This window comes from Anguilla anguilla, chromosome 2 (assembly GCF_013347855.1).
Source record: "Anguilla anguilla isolate fAngAng1 chromosome 2, fAngAng1.pri, whole genome shotgun sequence".
NCBI classification, from domain to species: Eukaryota; Metazoa; Chordata; class Actinopteri; order Anguilliformes; family Anguillidae; genus Anguilla; species Anguilla anguilla.
The window spans coordinates 670,001-685,911 of record NC_049202.1 but is presented as its reverse complement, the minus strand read 5'-3'; the positions used below and the strand labels follow the sequence as shown (position 1 = coordinate 685,911).

Below are 15,911 nucleotides of genomic sequence, written 5' to 3'. Positions count from 1 at the left end.
GAGTTGCCAGGTTTGGGGGTAAAATGAAGAGAGGTTGCCAGGTTGGGAGCTTGGCAGGTTGCTAAAAGGGGAGAGTTGGCAGGTGGGTGGATTGAGGATAGCTGAGAGGAAGGTTGCCAGGTTGGGGGAGAGGTGTTGGGGTTAACTGAAGGGGGTTGCCAGGTTGGGGGGGGGTGTTGGGGTTAACTGAAGTGGGTTGCCAGGTTGGGCGGGGTTGGGGGTTAACTGAAGGGGGTTGCCAGGTTGGGGGTTAACTGAAGGGGGTTGCCAGGTTGGGGGGATGTGGTTATCTGAGGGGAGGTTGCCAGGTTGGGTCTCTTACCGTCAGGCATCCCATCAGGCTCTGCTCGAAGGGCCGCTGGAAGGCCCGTGGGTCGCCGCACCAGTCCAGCAGCTCCGTCGCCGCCGTCTGGAAATTCGCCGGATTCTGTAAGTGCTGGAGGACAGAGAAACAGCGCAGACATGCCGTGAGGAACAGAGTTCTGCCGACTGCACTTCCCCCGCAGCCCTCTGAAAAACCCCCGTTAGAAAGTCTGTGTGGTCAGTATGCGTGTGGCGGCCTGCGGTGAGTTAGCGTTAGCGCTGAGCTAACCAGCGGTCACAGACACACACACACACACACACGCACACACACACACACACACGCACACACACACACAGCAGACTACATCATCACGGTACTACTCATGCTTATGGAAGGCCGCTGTAAGAAGGTTGTGTCGCGCTGAAGGACTCTTCCCTTCAGGACCCTGCTCCCCCAGGTTAACACAGCCCGGCCCTCACACAGCTCCATTACCGTTCAGAGTCGGCTGTCTGCTGAGAAGCCTGTCTGAATAGCCGCAGGACCCCCCCCCCCCCCCCCCATTCCACTGGACTCATAGTGTAGCTCTCCCTCTGACAATGAGCCCTGTGACCTTCAGGGTCTCTGAACGGCATTCCTTTCCCAGCTTAATCCAGTCCTCCAGTCCCTCTTTTGTTTGGTCAGGTAGGTCCTGGCAAAAGGACGAGGATTTGCAGGTTTAAAAAAAAAAAAAAGAAAAAGAAAGAAAAAAAGACTGCAGAACCAGACGACGGACAAAAGCCAGCGAGGCGGTGATGACTTCCTGCAGCACCAGCAGCGCCACTCTGGGGGGGGTGGGGGGGGGGTGGGCAACAAGAGCGCTGCTCTGGAGGGGGTGGGGGGGGGTGGGCAACAAGAGCGCTGCTCTGCTCTGCTCTGGGGGGGGGGGCCTCCACTCACGGCGGCTTCTGTTGTTGTTGTTATTTTTGTTGTTGTTGTCACAATCCCTGATACCTGTAAAATGTCTCTGTTGTCTCTCTGCCAGTCACTGGAGCAGCCCTCCTCCAGATCTGTCCACGGCTCATTTCTCTTACTGACAGACAGAGAGGCAGGCTGACAGACAGACAGACAGAGAGGCAGGCTGACAGACAGACAGACAGAGAGGCAGGCTGACAGACAGACAGACAGACATTGCCCTCGAGGAACGATTTCACTTCCGGCTCAATTCAAACCATAAAACCCTGATCTTTCCAGAGCAGGTATTTAAAGCGCTAATGCTCTTGTTTAATTCTGCTACACCTATTCAAACAGACGAGAGGAACGTAAACCCACAGGGACAATAAGACACCTGCCGTGCAGACTGAGCCGTTAGCCGTCCTGCAGCAGCGTGTGGTTTTAAACGCAGCCTCGTCAGGACACACGAAACCGGCTCGTGTTTATTTTCTCATCGCAGTGAGGCGGCTCCCTCGCTGGCCCCGCTCTGAATTTCCCCCGGCCGTCTTTAGGGGGCAGCAGAGGTCAGAATTTGAGGTGGAAGCTTTCATATCCATTTACAAAGCCCTCATTTGACAAGGACCGGATGAAACCAGTCTTGTTTATTTCATGAGCGGGTCCCAGCGCACTGCAGTCTCCTACAGCGTGAATCTGTGTCAGGAGAAGGGCCGCTTCTGAGCGGCACCAATCCCACTGGCAGCTAAGGTCCGGGGGAAAGAAACTAAACAAAAAGGCGCCTTACAGTCAGCAACGCTACGTTTACAGAAACTCAGAGGCTACGCACACGTGCTGTTAAACGCTCTGGGGGGGGTATAGACGGAGAGAGAGAGAGAGAGAGAGGGAGAGGGAGAGAGACAGAGGAAGAGGGACAGACAGAAAGAGGGAGAGAGAGGGAGAAGGGAGAGGGACAGAGAGAAAGGGAGATGGAGAGAGAGAGGGAGAGGGAGAAGGAGGGGGAGAGAGAGAGGGAGGGAGCGAGGCTTGGAAGGAAAAAAATGCATGGAAAGGGAAAAAACAATACTGGTGGTTGTTGCCAGTTTCTGCCCGAGGAGCGCCTGGTAGCGCCAGGGTGCCCGCGAGGGTGCCAGCTCAGCGCGAGCGGTGGCAGAGGTGCCAGGCGGTTGGCAGAGCCGTAGCACAGATGTTCCTGATTGTGTGGCCAAATCCCACCAATCAAACCTGACCAGCGGCCAAATCCCACCAATCAAACCTAACCAGCGGCCAAGAGACAGGGCCCCTCTGGACAGGAAGGCCGCCGCGTGCCGCCCGAGCCCGTCGTCCACCATAAACGCACCGAGGCGGGGCCGCGGTGTCGCTCCTCCACCCCGCCGCACCGGTCCAGCCGGGTCCGTGTGGTTTCACACACCGCCGCCCGATCGGCGCGCGAGGAGACGCTACGTGATTAGCATGGCGACCGGGCGCAGGCAGCTCCTCCTGCCTGTCTGAGCTCCTCCTGCCTGTCTGAGCTCCTCCTGCCTGTCTGAGCTCCTCCTGTCTGTTTGAGCTCCTCCTGCCTGTCTGAGCTCCTCCTGTCTGTCTGAGCTCCTCCTGCCTGTCTGAGCTCCTCCTGCCTGTCTGAGCTCCTCCTGTCTGTTTGAGCTCCTCCTGCCTGTCTGAGCTCCTCCTGCCTGTCTGAGCTCCTCCTGCCTGTCTGAGCTCCTCCTGTCTGTTTGAGCTCCTCCTGCCTGTCTGAGCTCCTCCTGCCTGTCTGAGCTCCTCCTGCCTGTTTGAGCTCCTCCTGCCTGTCTGAGCTCCTCCTGTCTGTTTGAGCTCCTCCTGCCTGTCTGAGCTCCTCCTGCCTGTCTGAGCTCCTCCTGCCTGTTTGAGCTCCTCCTGCCTGTCTGAGCTCCTCCTGCCTGTTTGAGCTCCTCCTGCCTGTTTGAGCTCCTCCTGCCTGTCTGAGCTCCTCCTGCCTGTCTGAGCTCCTCCTGCCTGTCTGAGCTCCTCCTGTCTGTCTGAGCTCCTCCTGCCTGTCTGAGCTCCTCCTGTCTGTTTGAGCTCCTCCTGCCTGTCTGAGCTCCTCCTGCCTGTCTGAGCTCCTCCTGCCTGTCTGAGCTCCTCCTGTCTGTTTGAGCTCCTCCTGCCTGTCTGAGCTCCTCCTGCCTGTCTGAGCTCCTCCTGCCTGTTTGAGCTCCTCCTGCCTGTCTGAGCTCCTCCTGTCTGTTTGAGCTCCTCCTGCCTGTCTGAGCTCCTCCTGCCTGTCTGAGCTCCTCCTGCCTGTTTGAGCTCCTCCTGCCTGTTTGAGCTCCTCCTGCCTGTCTGAGCTCCTCCTGCCTGTTTGAGCTCCTCCTGCCTGTCTGAGCTCCTCCTGCCTGTCTGAGCTCCTCCTGCCTGTCTGAGCTCCTCCTGCCTGTTTGAGCTCCTCCTGCCTGTCTGAGCTCCTCCTGCCTGTTTGAGCTCCTCCTGCCTGTCTGAGCTCCTCCTGCCTGTTTGAGCACAAGTGTCACGTCTTCAGAGGATATTAAAAAAAAGAGGGAAAAAGGGAGGGAGGGCTGTCTCTACTCATGCAGCATGAAAAAAGATAATTCCTTCAAGATGCGGAATTTGTGTATGAGAATTTTTAATTAAACCCAACAACTGGATTGGTGAACAATATTTCCTTAATTATTTTAATCACTTGAAGATTCTACACCAGTGAGGAGGAGAGGATAGCAAGTTAATTGTTCTGATCTCCCCTGATAATCATCTTTCTGTGCTCTGAAGAGAATGGCAGACCAGTGAATGGGCTTACTGGTGGACTAATTGGCAAGACATAAATGCTATTTATTATACTCGCCTCCAAACCGAGATCGTCTGTCACACACAAAGCTGCCTCTATTAGAGGGTGCCGGCTCACTCCGGATGATTTAAATTATCTACAGCTTAACTATTTATTAGATCAGCTGAATGGAGATTCAATTACACGTTTTATTGTAATTGGCGTGTTTACACACACGGCACCGCCACCGTTGGCGCTGTTGAAGTTTGGGGGACGCGGGTTAATGCGTCTGACCCAGCCGGGGAAACGTGTTTACGCTGCGTTTAAATCAGCTGCGCATGCGCTCTAATCCCCCAATCAGACGGGCATCAGCGCTTGCAGCGGAAAAAACATGCCTCGTTTCCAAACTACGCGTTTCCAAACAACGCGTTTCCAAACTGCGCGTTTCCGAACGACCGGCTTCACGCCGGGACATCAGCTCTGGGATGAGGTGAGGACTGAAGCGTGGCGGAGGTGTGGCGCGGTATGGCGGCACGGTCGGGACGAGCGGGTTCGTTTCCGGGTCAGAACTCTCGTCTGGGTCGGGGCAGAGAATCGCCCTCCTGCTGCAGCGCTGGCCCTCGAACACAAACCCACAGATAAAGGAGCAGGGCCCCTTTAAGGGGACAGAGCGCGGAACAGTCGCCCGTTAAATCTCCGTTTCCCGTCTGACTGCCTCCCGCTTGAAACCCCCCCCCCCCCCTCCCCACCGCCCCCCCCCGCCTGTGGGGGGCTGAGGTCTACAGCACAGAGGAGCCCCAGGGAGAGGTTCTTAAATGAATGTCAGAAGCCTCCATGTGCAGTAGGAATGAGCTGGGGGGGGGGGGGGGGAGCAGGGAGGGGGGGGTCCCAGGAGGCTCAGCCTGTTTGGTTTAGAGCACGGCGGTGATGGCGCATGCATGTACCATCCCACCCCCCCCTCCTCCCACCCTCGAACCCGGGGGGGCTTCAAAGACAGCCCCCCCCCCTCTGCTCCACTACCACCAAGGCTTCCCTTTGTTTACCCTGATAAAGAGCAGACTTTACCTGCTCCACTAAAAACCAGTCCCCCCCACTCCCCTGTTTCTCCCCCAATCCCCCCCCACTCCCCTGTTTCTCCCCCAGTCCCCCCCACTCCCCCGTTTCTCCCCCAGTCCCCCCCACTCCCCCGTTTCTCCCCCAGTCCCCCCCGACTCCTCCGTTTCTCCCCCAGTCCCCCCCACTCCCCCGTTTCTCCCCCAGTCCCCCCCACTCCCCCGTTTCTCCCCCAGTCCCCCCCACTCCCCCGTTTCTCCCCCAGTCCCCCCCGACTCCTCCGTTTCTCCCCCAGTCCCCCCCACTCCCCCGTTTCTCCCCCAGTCCCCCCCCACTCCCCCGTTTCTCCCCCAGTCCCCCCCACTCCCCCAGTACCCCCCACTCCCCCGTTTCTCCCCCAGTACCCCCCCCCCACTCCCCCGTTTCTCCCCCAGTCCCCCCCACTCCCCCGTTTCTCCCCCAATCCCCCCCCACTCCCCTGTTTCTCCCCCAGTCCCCCCACTCCCCCGTTTCTCCCCCATCCCCCCCCACTCCCCTGTTTCTCCCCCAGTCCCCCCCACTCCCCCGTTTCTCCCCCAGGCCCCCCCCACTCCCCTGTTTCTCCCCCAGTCCCCCCCACTCCCCCGTTTCTCCCCCAATCCCCCCCCACTCCCCCGTTTCTCCCCCAGTCCCCCCCACTCCCCCGTTTCTCCCCCAGTCCCCCCCACTCCCCCGTTTCTCCCCCAGTCCCCCCCACTCCCCTGTTTCTCCCCCAGTCCCCCCCACTCCCCCGTTTCTCCCCCAGTCCCCCCCACTCCCCTGTTTCTCCCCCAGTCCCCCCCACTCCCCCGTTTCTCCCAGCACAATCCAAGCACTCCACTAAAAAGATGCAAATCTTGCAGATCCCCCTGAAACAGATCACCCTGAATCAGACTGGCCTGAAACAGAGAGAGACACAGAGAGGGAGAGAGAGAGAGAGAGGGAGAGAGAGGGAGAGGGAGAGCTTTAACCCTCCCCTCATCTGGCTAAGCCTGCCTGCTTAACTCGAGCACTGAAACACTTCAGAGAGAGTATAAATACACACGGGCCTCCCGCCCCTCAGACAGCCGGGTCGCAGGACTGGGCCGCATACTTCCTAAATGAAGTCAAAGATTGGGGGGGGGGGGGTGAGAAGGGAGATTCACCCCTAGAACGCGATGCTCAAACACAAGCCCCGACTGGCACACGCTCCCAGATTTAAAAAGCAAAAGATAAAGCGATTTGGCACCCGCATGCAGGACAGCTCCTGCCAAATCTATGAGTAGTAAGCTAAACTATGTGCTTTGTGATGTGTGCGGTACACTAAGCTATGTGCTGTATGCTAAGTGACGTGCTATGTGTTGTATGCTAAGTTATGTGTTAAATGCTATGTGCTATGAGCTATGTGCTACGTGCAATGTACTACGTGCTATATGCAATGTGCTACGTGCAATATGCTATAAGCTATGTGTTATGAGCTATGTGCTGTGTGCTACGTGCTATATTCTATGTGCTACATGCTATGTGCGGTATGTGCTATTGGCTGTGCGCTATGTGCTGTATTATGTGTGCTATGTGCTCTATGCTATGTGTTGTAAGCTAAGTGGCAGTGGCTTGGCGGAAGGCACCGCAGCCTAAACTGTGAGTGACAGGCTGTGAGTGACAGGCTGATAATCGCTGGCGCTTGCTAGCGCGCACACGCGGGCGGACGTTAGCGTGAGGTCACTCACCTGTTTGATACACAGCAGGCGGTCATTGGTCTGCTGTATATGCCTGTCCATCGACGGAATCGAGTTCATTGTGATTGTCTGTCGTTGGGCCTCTACCTGAAAGCCATTAAACTTCAGCACTCTGCAAGAGAGGAGGGGGGGGGGGCCGTTACTCCTGGACCTGCCAATCCCACCAAACACCTGAAATTAACGCACTGGTGCGGCAGGAGACAAGGCCTGAGGAGTCCTCAGGCCATCACAGCTCCAGGTCACCTGACATCACAGCCACCCAATACAGAGTGATCCAATGAGAGGAGCTTAAACTAGAAGTCTCCCTAAAATCTGTCCAATGAGGTGAAAGTGTGAGTGTGGAGAGACCCTTACTTCATATGCGCAGTCCAGTTCAGACAGCAACAGAGGAAATCAGAATAGGCCACAATAACTCACTTCCTGCATCTCTTTCCAGCTCAAGACAAAGAAAACCTTCAGTTCCCGCGAGCAAAGAACATTAAGCTGGCATCTGCACACTGTTTACATTACTCAAAGGTTATGTCATCCTTTGCTAAACAATTATCTACACAGGTTGTCTGAACACGTTCAAAACAGCATATTCTCCAGTCACTGTCACAGGGCCAAAGAACAGATCAGACTATTGATTTTGGAACTGGTTGGGATGGGTGTCTAAGAAAGTCTTGCGACATAGAACCCCCCCCCCCCCCCCCACTCCACCACATGGGCTACAAGCAACCTCAAATTACGACATGATCGCGAGTCACCAGAAATACGCCCCACATTCAAGGTTATCAGTTCAGCTTCAGTGGCCTGATTTATCATTGTATTCAGCGTCAAATAAACATCACACACCGCGGCCCTGCTGGTAATTTACAGCATCCTGCAGCTTTAAACGGACAGGTGGCTGAATTAATAGGCAGAAATCGGAGGCCCCCCCACCGCCCCACCCCCCACTCCGTATTTATCGCCATCACACAGTGACAAATACCAGCACACAGAGAGCCAGGAAGCACCCCACTGCATATAACGCTCACTCCTATAACGCTCACTTATAACTCTCACACAGGCCTGTATAAAATGCTCACTCTGGGCTGCATATAACGCTCCTTCCTAACGCTCACTCATATAACGCTCCTTCCTCACGCTCACTCATATAACGCTCCTTCCTCACGCTCACTCATATAACGCTTCTTCCTAACGCTCACTAACGCTCACTCATATAACGCTCCTTCCTAACGCTCACTCATATAACGCTCCTTCCTCACGCTCACTCATATAACGCTCCTTCCTAACGCTCACTCATATAACGCTCCTTCCTCACGCTCACTCATATAACGCTCCTTCCTAACGCTCACTCATATAACGCTCCTTCCTCACGCTCACTCATATAACGCTCCTTCCTCACGCTCACTCATATAACGCTCCTTCCTCACGCTCACTCATATAACGCTCCATCCTTACGCTCACTAACGCTCACTCATATAACGCTCCTTCCTCACGCTCACTCATATAACGCTCCTTCCTCACGCTCACTCATATAACGCTCCTTCCTAACGCTCACTCATATAACGCTCCTTCCTCACGCTCACTCATATAACGCTCCTTCCTAACGCTCACTCATATAACGCTCCTTCCTAACGCTCACTAACGCTCACTCATATAACGCTCCTTCCTCACGCTCACTCATATAACGCTCCTTCCTAACGCTCACTCATATAACGCTCCTTCCTAACGCTCACTCATATAACGCCCCTTCCTAACGCTCACTCATATAACGCTCCTTCCTAACGCTCACTAACGCTCACTCATATAACGCTCCTTCCTCACGCTCACTCATATAACGCTCCTTCCTAACGCTCACTCATATAACGCTCCTTCCTAACGCTCACTCATATAACGCTCCTTCCTAACGCTCACTAACGCTCACTCATATAACACTCCTTCCTAACGCTCACACTGGACTCCTGTTGGATGTAACAGAGGGCATGTAATCTACTCCACCAGACAGCTAAAGAGCTTTTATGCTACCAGAGCTCCTGGTATCCGCGCTCCAGGCCTGGGAGGGCACACCAGAGCTCCTGGTACCCGCGCTCCAGGCCTGGGAGGGCACACCAGAGCTCCTGGTACCCGCGCTCCAGGCCTGGGAGGGCACACCAGAGCTCCTGGTACCCGCGCTCCAGGCCTGGGAGGGCACACCAGCGCAGTCCTCTCCATAAATTAGAGTGCTCGTAAAAACCACAGAACAGCTTTTTACACCAGATGGAAGTTATTTGTTTGTTAACTCCTTCATTACTCATGGGGTGGGGGTGGGGTGGGGGGGGGGGGTGAGTGGGGAGAAGGTCTTTGATCAGACTGAAGAGGCGGCTCGATGCTCAGAGTGATCGTTTTTTAGATGGGAAAAGGAAAAATCAAAAAGCTTAAGACGGATGGGACCACACCGTCCTGATGTAAGAACGCGGTGTTTCGGATTTCTGCGGGACGGAACCAGTGGACACCTTCTGCGAACCCATTTCCAGGAGGAGCGGGATATGTCACAATCATTTTCAAATCTGCCTCATCTGGAGTCAGCGGTGATGTAATCCCGGACTTGCAGGGGTAAAAAGAGGTAAACGGTTCCTGTTTTGAAAGCGGCTTTGCTTGGAGGGAGCAGTGACGTAACCTCTAAATGATCGCAGTAGCAGCAGCACGCGGACAGTCACGGAACAACGGGCTGCGTGCTAACACATTCACAGGGACCGCGACCACTCTCCACAAAGCTGACTTATTTATCTGCTCATTTTACCATCTAAAAAACTCCACTGAGTTTCTTAAAATTAGGCAACAGCAGTGCAATACCCCAAAGAATGCGAGTCATAAAAAGCGAAATAAAAGCACGCGCGGAGCTGGCTCAGACGCGCATTTTTTCACAGTGTGCTTTTCCGAGCGCGACCACAAAGACGGCGCAAGAACGAAGGCTTCACGGAACAGCGCGCAGCAAAGGGGCTGGGCGCAGTTCCCGGTAGCGGCCAGCAGGTGGCTCCCTCCCCTTCCTAAGGCCGTGGCTTCGCGAGCAGCCGCGCGCTGTTGCTTTAAGCCGTTACAAGCCCGACAAATCCTCAGCTGCCGCCTGGCTAACGGAGCGCGCTCCAGCCAGCACCGACTGTCTGACCTTGTGGTTATTGATGAACTATTTCCCCGGTCTCTGCCAATGCTCACACCTCCAGCAGTGGCCAGAGAGCCAGGTCAGATGCTTTCTCTTTAAGCATGCCCTGCTACGGTTCTCTTTATGTTTTTATTGTTATTTTTTTTGTCTTAATGCAAAGTTTTACTCGCGTTTAAAGTAAAAGAGCAGCAAATAAAGAGACTCAAAGCCAAACGTGCTGCCTTCAGGCTGCAGTGTCTGCTGATGCACTTTCATTAACAGTAAGGCTTAAAATGATAGGGTAGGAATGACAGACACTTTGCCTTTTTAATTGTACAACTCCACACTCATTAGCACAATAATTTAATTCATCTCTCATGGAACCAGTAACTGCTGAATGACTGTAAACATAGAGATTAAATAGCCCTAAGTCTCAAGAGTGCTTGAGAATAATTCTTGAAAATGCGCATTTTGGAATGAGTTTCAATTGGCCTCAGTCAAGTACCATCGAGATGCTCAGTCAAACTCGACAGACACTCACGGTCTCACTGGCTGTTCTGCTCCTGGTCATTGGCTGAATCTGTTCTACCTGCACAGCAGGACACCCCCTCTTTGAGCAGTGGTCTGCACAGCAGCTCGTGTGAGAAAGATCAGCCCAAACGATCAGCCCAAACTATCAGCCCAAACGATCAGCCCAAGCGATCAGCCCAAACGATCAGCCCAAGCGATCAGCCCAAACGATCAGCCCAAGCGATCAGCCCAAGCGGTTACATCACTGCGATTAAACAGGCCTGACACAACGAACAATGATGTGCAGATTCTGACAGCTGGGAGATTAATCAGACCGAGGGAACGTGTGATAAACACAGAGCAAAAGAAGTGCCCACACACACACACACACGCATGCCCGCACACACACACACACACACACACACACGCATGCATGCACACACACACACACACACGCGCAGCAGTTTCACCACAGTGTTCTGTCTGTAATCAGTGCCGTCCAGCAGGGCTGATTTCTGCAGGCAGAGGAAGCACCTTTACGAGCCCTGTTCTGTACCAGCAAGAGGACCACAAAACCCTTTGGTTACAGCATTTTTTTTTTGGTCAAACCCTGCCCCCCCCCCTCCCCCTCCCCCTCCTCCCCCGTGCTGGTGGTGTCTCAGGGGCTCCTGGGGGGGCGGGGCTTGCAGGCCATCAGTGAAGCGGAGGGTCTTCCCTCACTGTCACTGAAACTATATCGCCGGGTGGAAGCCCCGCCTCTTCCCTTTCTCCCTTTCGCACGTGGCGTCTGGTGAATCTGAGCACATCAGGCACAAGCGGCAGGCAGATTTCTTTATTCACATCTACGGCCCGCGTGGCCAAACAGCCGGGGTTCCTGAAGGGAAGGGGGGGGTGAGGCGGGGGGGGGGGGTTCTCTCCAGGGTACAGACCCCACAAACACTCCCAAGAACACACCCTGGCTCCCCCACATCCTCAACCCAGCACCATTTAAAGGCCCACTGACTGCTGAGAGAGAGGGAGAGAGAGAGAGAGAAAGGGAGAAAGGAAGAGGAAGAGGAAGAGAGAGAGAGAGAGAGAGAGAGAGAGAGGGAGAGAGAGGGAGAGAGAGAGAGAGAGAGAGAAACAGAGAGAAATGCTCTCTGTCATCCTGGACAGTCCTCTCTGTTGGGCTGGAAAATAACGGCACGTTGGGGAGCGGGTAATGACTCCATCACCGTGGTGAGAAAACAAACACAAACACACACACACACACACACACACGTGCAAACAGCCGCCACACACACGCGTCCGCACACACACACGCACACCCGTGTGCACACAGCCGCTGCACACACCTACACACACACACACACACACACACACACACGTGCAAACAGCCGCCACACACACGCGTCCGCACACACACACGCACACACGTTTGCACACAGCCGCTGCACACACGTACACACACTCGTGCACACACACGATGGCCACACACACACACGCTGGTCGGGGGTGGGAGTCGGCAGTCAGGACGCCAGCCTCTTCAGGCTCAGAGTTGGGGGGCCAATCTGAACCCCGATAATCTGCCTCACTTTAAGAACCCAGAGAGACGCACATCAGAACCCCACCCCACCCCCCCGCACCCCATCACCATGCACCCAGAACCCCACCCCACCCCCCGCACCCCATCACCATGCACCCAGAACCCCCCCCCCCCCCCGCACCCCATCACCATGCAAATCACGCAATTAAGCACTAAGCCCAATGATCTTCGCCTAACTGGAACAGGACTATTGATCCCCTTAATATTGTATAAACTGATCCCCCCCCCCCCCCCCGCAGCGCTGTGTCACATGACGCGGCCTCGCTGGGCACAAAGCGGGATCGGCGGAAAGCGCCGGGGGAGAAGTTCCCTCTTAATTATTAAACGCGGTGGAAAAGGAAATAGTTTTATTAAAGGTTTATTTACTGCGCGCCGTTAAAAGACTCCAGGTGCAGGCTGGGAAGGGGCCAGGCAGCGGCACAAAGTGCTGTTTGTTATGCGTGGAGAGCAGGAGGATGGAAACGTGCCTCCATTGTTGCTTTACAAAATGAGCCGTAATCCCCAGCAGGCCCCTTACCCCCCAACCCCCCCACTTACTCCAGCACCCCCCCCCACTGCCCCCCCCCCCACACACACACACGCTCACACAGACACACACACACACACACGCTCACACGCACAGACACACACACACACGCACACACACACACACATAGACACACACACACACACGCTCACACACACACACACACGCTCACACACACACCCACACACATACACACACACAGACACACACACACACACACACACACACACGCACACACAGACACACACACACACACACCCACACACACACACACACAGACACACACACACACACACACACACACGCTCACACACACACACACACACAGACCCACACACAGACCCACACACACACACACACACACACACACACGCTCACACACACACGCTCACACACACACACCCACACACACACACACACACGCTCACACACACACGCTCACACACACACACCCACACACACACACACACACACACACGCACACACACACGCTCACACACACACACACACACACACACACGCTCACACACACACACACACACACACACACACACACACACACACACACACACACACACACACACACGCTCACACACACAGACACACACACACACACACACACACACACACGCTCACTGCACTAGCAGGCAGTGGAATGGATGTGTTTTATTTAATGTGGTTCGGTCAGCCCAGGCCTGAGACTCAAAGCCTCTCATGCGTTTTCATACAAGCCAATCAAGAGGCAGCTCTGCTTCAGCCTCTGTTCCTACCTCACCCCCCCGCCCCCCTCAGTCCTGCTCTCCTTTCTCTCTGCGCTCTCTCACGCACACACACACGCTCCCTCCCTCCCTCCCTCTCTCTTTTCCCTGACAGCTCCCATAAGCAAGTCTGCCGGGTTCCTGAGGGAGCCCCGCTCTCAGCACACAGAAACGGCTCCACCATCAGGCACATCTGCAGCGTGATTAGAAAAGCAAAGCTGTGGCGGGGGACGCACGGGGAGGGGGGGGATGTGGGGGACACGTGGGGGGGGCGCTCCGTCCCCCCCATACGAACCGCAGGGGTGGGATGCAGGGAGGGACAGAGCAATATCTCCCCTCTAACGGAGTGTAACATTTCAGCCCGTCTCTCAGGCTGATCGGGGGCCAGACAAAAGCAGACGGGCCGGCTCCTCCCCCCCCCCCCACCCCACACGCCCCCCACCCCACGCGCTCCACGCCGCCGCGGCCCGCGCAGAGTCTCGGGGCCCCCCGAACCCCCCGCCGAGACGCGTGCACATGTGCCGGGATTCCAGAACGCTCTCTTCCTCTCTGCTAGCAGAGTGAGGAGGAGGAGGAGGAGGAAGACAGGGAGAGAAGGGGGGGCAGCAGAACACTCAGATTCTACAACAAACGCACACACACACACACACACACACACACGTGCGCGCACACACACACACACACACATACACACACACACATGTGCGCGCGCACACACACACACACTTTGGCCAGACAGATGCAGATGGAGGGGGGGGTGGGGGCAGGTTGGGCAGCTGTTGGGCAGGGGGGGTACCGCTCCACACCCAACATACTCAGATCTGCACAGAACAAGGTCACTCCACCAAATCAAATAGGAACCACAGGACTGAATCTGCACAGCCACAATCACACCAGCCTGTGGTTAAAGCATCACTAAGAGCGCAAAAGCAAATATTTAAAAATATGTACGTACACACACACAACTACCACTTCGCCTTTGCGACCCCCCCAAACATTTCCACACTCCTCTGTCATCTCTCTCTGTCTGCACTCTCTTCTGAAAGCGTTTTTCTCTGGTGGGGGTGATTTCAGAGCTCCGATGGAAGAAAAGGCTACCCCCCCCCCCCGCCGGCCCGCCAGGGACACTGTCGGTGGCGAGTCAGGAGGCTCCTCCAGATGGTGGGGGGGGGGGGGGCTTTATTACCCATTCAGCTCATGTGTCCTGCTCTGAGCGGCTGCTCATTTTCCACATACCAGCCTTAATCCTGCCAGCTACACTCTGCACTGGAGCAGCCATTACCCAGGCAGCGAGCAGCCCAGACCGACAGGCCAGGGGGAGGAGCCAAGGGCTAGGGGGAGGAGCCGAGGGCATGGGGGAGGAGTCAAGGGCTAGAGGGAGGAGCTGAGGGCCAGGGGGAGGAGTTGAGGACCAGGGGGAGGAGCCAATGGCATGGGGGAGGAGTCCAGGGCTGGGGGAGGAGTCAAGGGCCAGAGGGAGGAGCTGAGGGCCATGTGTATGAGTATGTGTATGTGTGTGTGTATGTGTGTGTACGTACGTGTGTGTGTGTGTATGTGTGAGTGTATGTGTGTGAACGTACGCGCGTGTGTGTGTGTGTGTGTGTGTGTGTATGACCCCCAGCTCTTGGCAGTTTGGGGGGGTGAAAGAGCTACTCTATGCCAGACAGCGAGAGACTAGCGCAAAAAAGCAGAACCCCTCAGCACTCCTGTTCAGAAGGCGGGATCATCCCCAACATTCCCAAAATGACAACCCGCGAGGGACAAGCGGTTTCTAAGAGAAATTACATCCCTTCCCATGTCATCAGTGATGGGGAGCACGTGTCAGACATCCCAGCTGAAAACACAGCGATGACTTCTGATTGGCTGATTGCGGCGCTCTGCATGCGCAGCTGCTTTAATGTCTGATACACACACTTTGAGCCCAGAGCCGGGGGGGGGGGGGGGGGGGGGCACTGCGGCGGCTCACCGTCCGATTCTCAAGGGGTGGGGGGATGGGGGGCTCCTCATTTCACAAACGTGTTCAATTAATAAAGAGCAGAGCACTTAGGACGGGCTGCGTGGGGCGAAGTGCTGGGCGGTTTGATCCTGCTTCCTAATTAGCAGACAATGATTCTCCAGCCGAGGGGATGGGCGCGGGGGGGGAGGGGGGGGGACCGTGCGGGGCTGTCCATGCCTGACAAACCGTCAGGATGAGGGAGTCGGGCCTGGAGTGTAGGGTGCTCCCGACGCAGGACGTCCCAGGAAGGCTCTGCCAACGGGGGGGGGCTGATTTAGAGGCCAGGCGCCGCCGGTGCCCGTAAATCTCCCCCCACAAATCTCCCTTATCGAGACGCGCGGGACGTGTGAGCACGCCGTGAATTCCAGGGAACAGACGAGCCACCGGCTCCCCCGCCCCCCCCCCCCCCCCCCCCGTGCTCTGCTATCTCTGCCCCTCCCCCTTCCCTAATTCAGCACAGACTGCGGGCTGCCGTGTTTCTGATTGTCCTCCCGTAAATGAATCAGGAAAGCTGGGGGTGTGGGAGCACGGGGTGTGGGGGTGTGGGGGCGCGGGGTGTGGGGGCGCGGGGGCACGGGGGTGTGGGGTGTGGGGCCACGGGGTGTGGGGGTGTGGGGGCACGGGGTGTGGGGGTGTGGGGGCACGGGGTGTGGGGGTGTGGGGGTGTGGGGGC

At 56.1% G+C, this 15,911-nt stretch overlaps 1 protein-coding gene across 5 annotated transcripts in view; it reads right to left on the bottom strand.

Moving 5' to 3' along the window:
- zmiz1a (zinc finger, MIZ-type containing 1a) overlaps window positions 1-15,911 on the bottom strand; it is a 147,933-nt gene that overhangs the window by 46,903 nt on the left and 85,119 nt on the right. For all 5 annotated transcript variants that reach the window (XM_035403904.1, XM_035403909.1, XM_035403905.1 and 2 more), the window contains exons 4-5: window positions 6,752-6,872; window positions 323-436 (exon numbers count right to left, since the gene is read on the bottom strand). In XM_035403904.1, coding sequence (XP_035259795.1) covers window positions 323-436; window positions 6,752-6,820 — 183 coding nt within the window. In that variant the 5' untranslated portion in view covers window positions 6,821-6,872. The remainder of the gene's footprint in view (window positions 1-322; window positions 437-6,751; window positions 6,873-15,911) is intronic.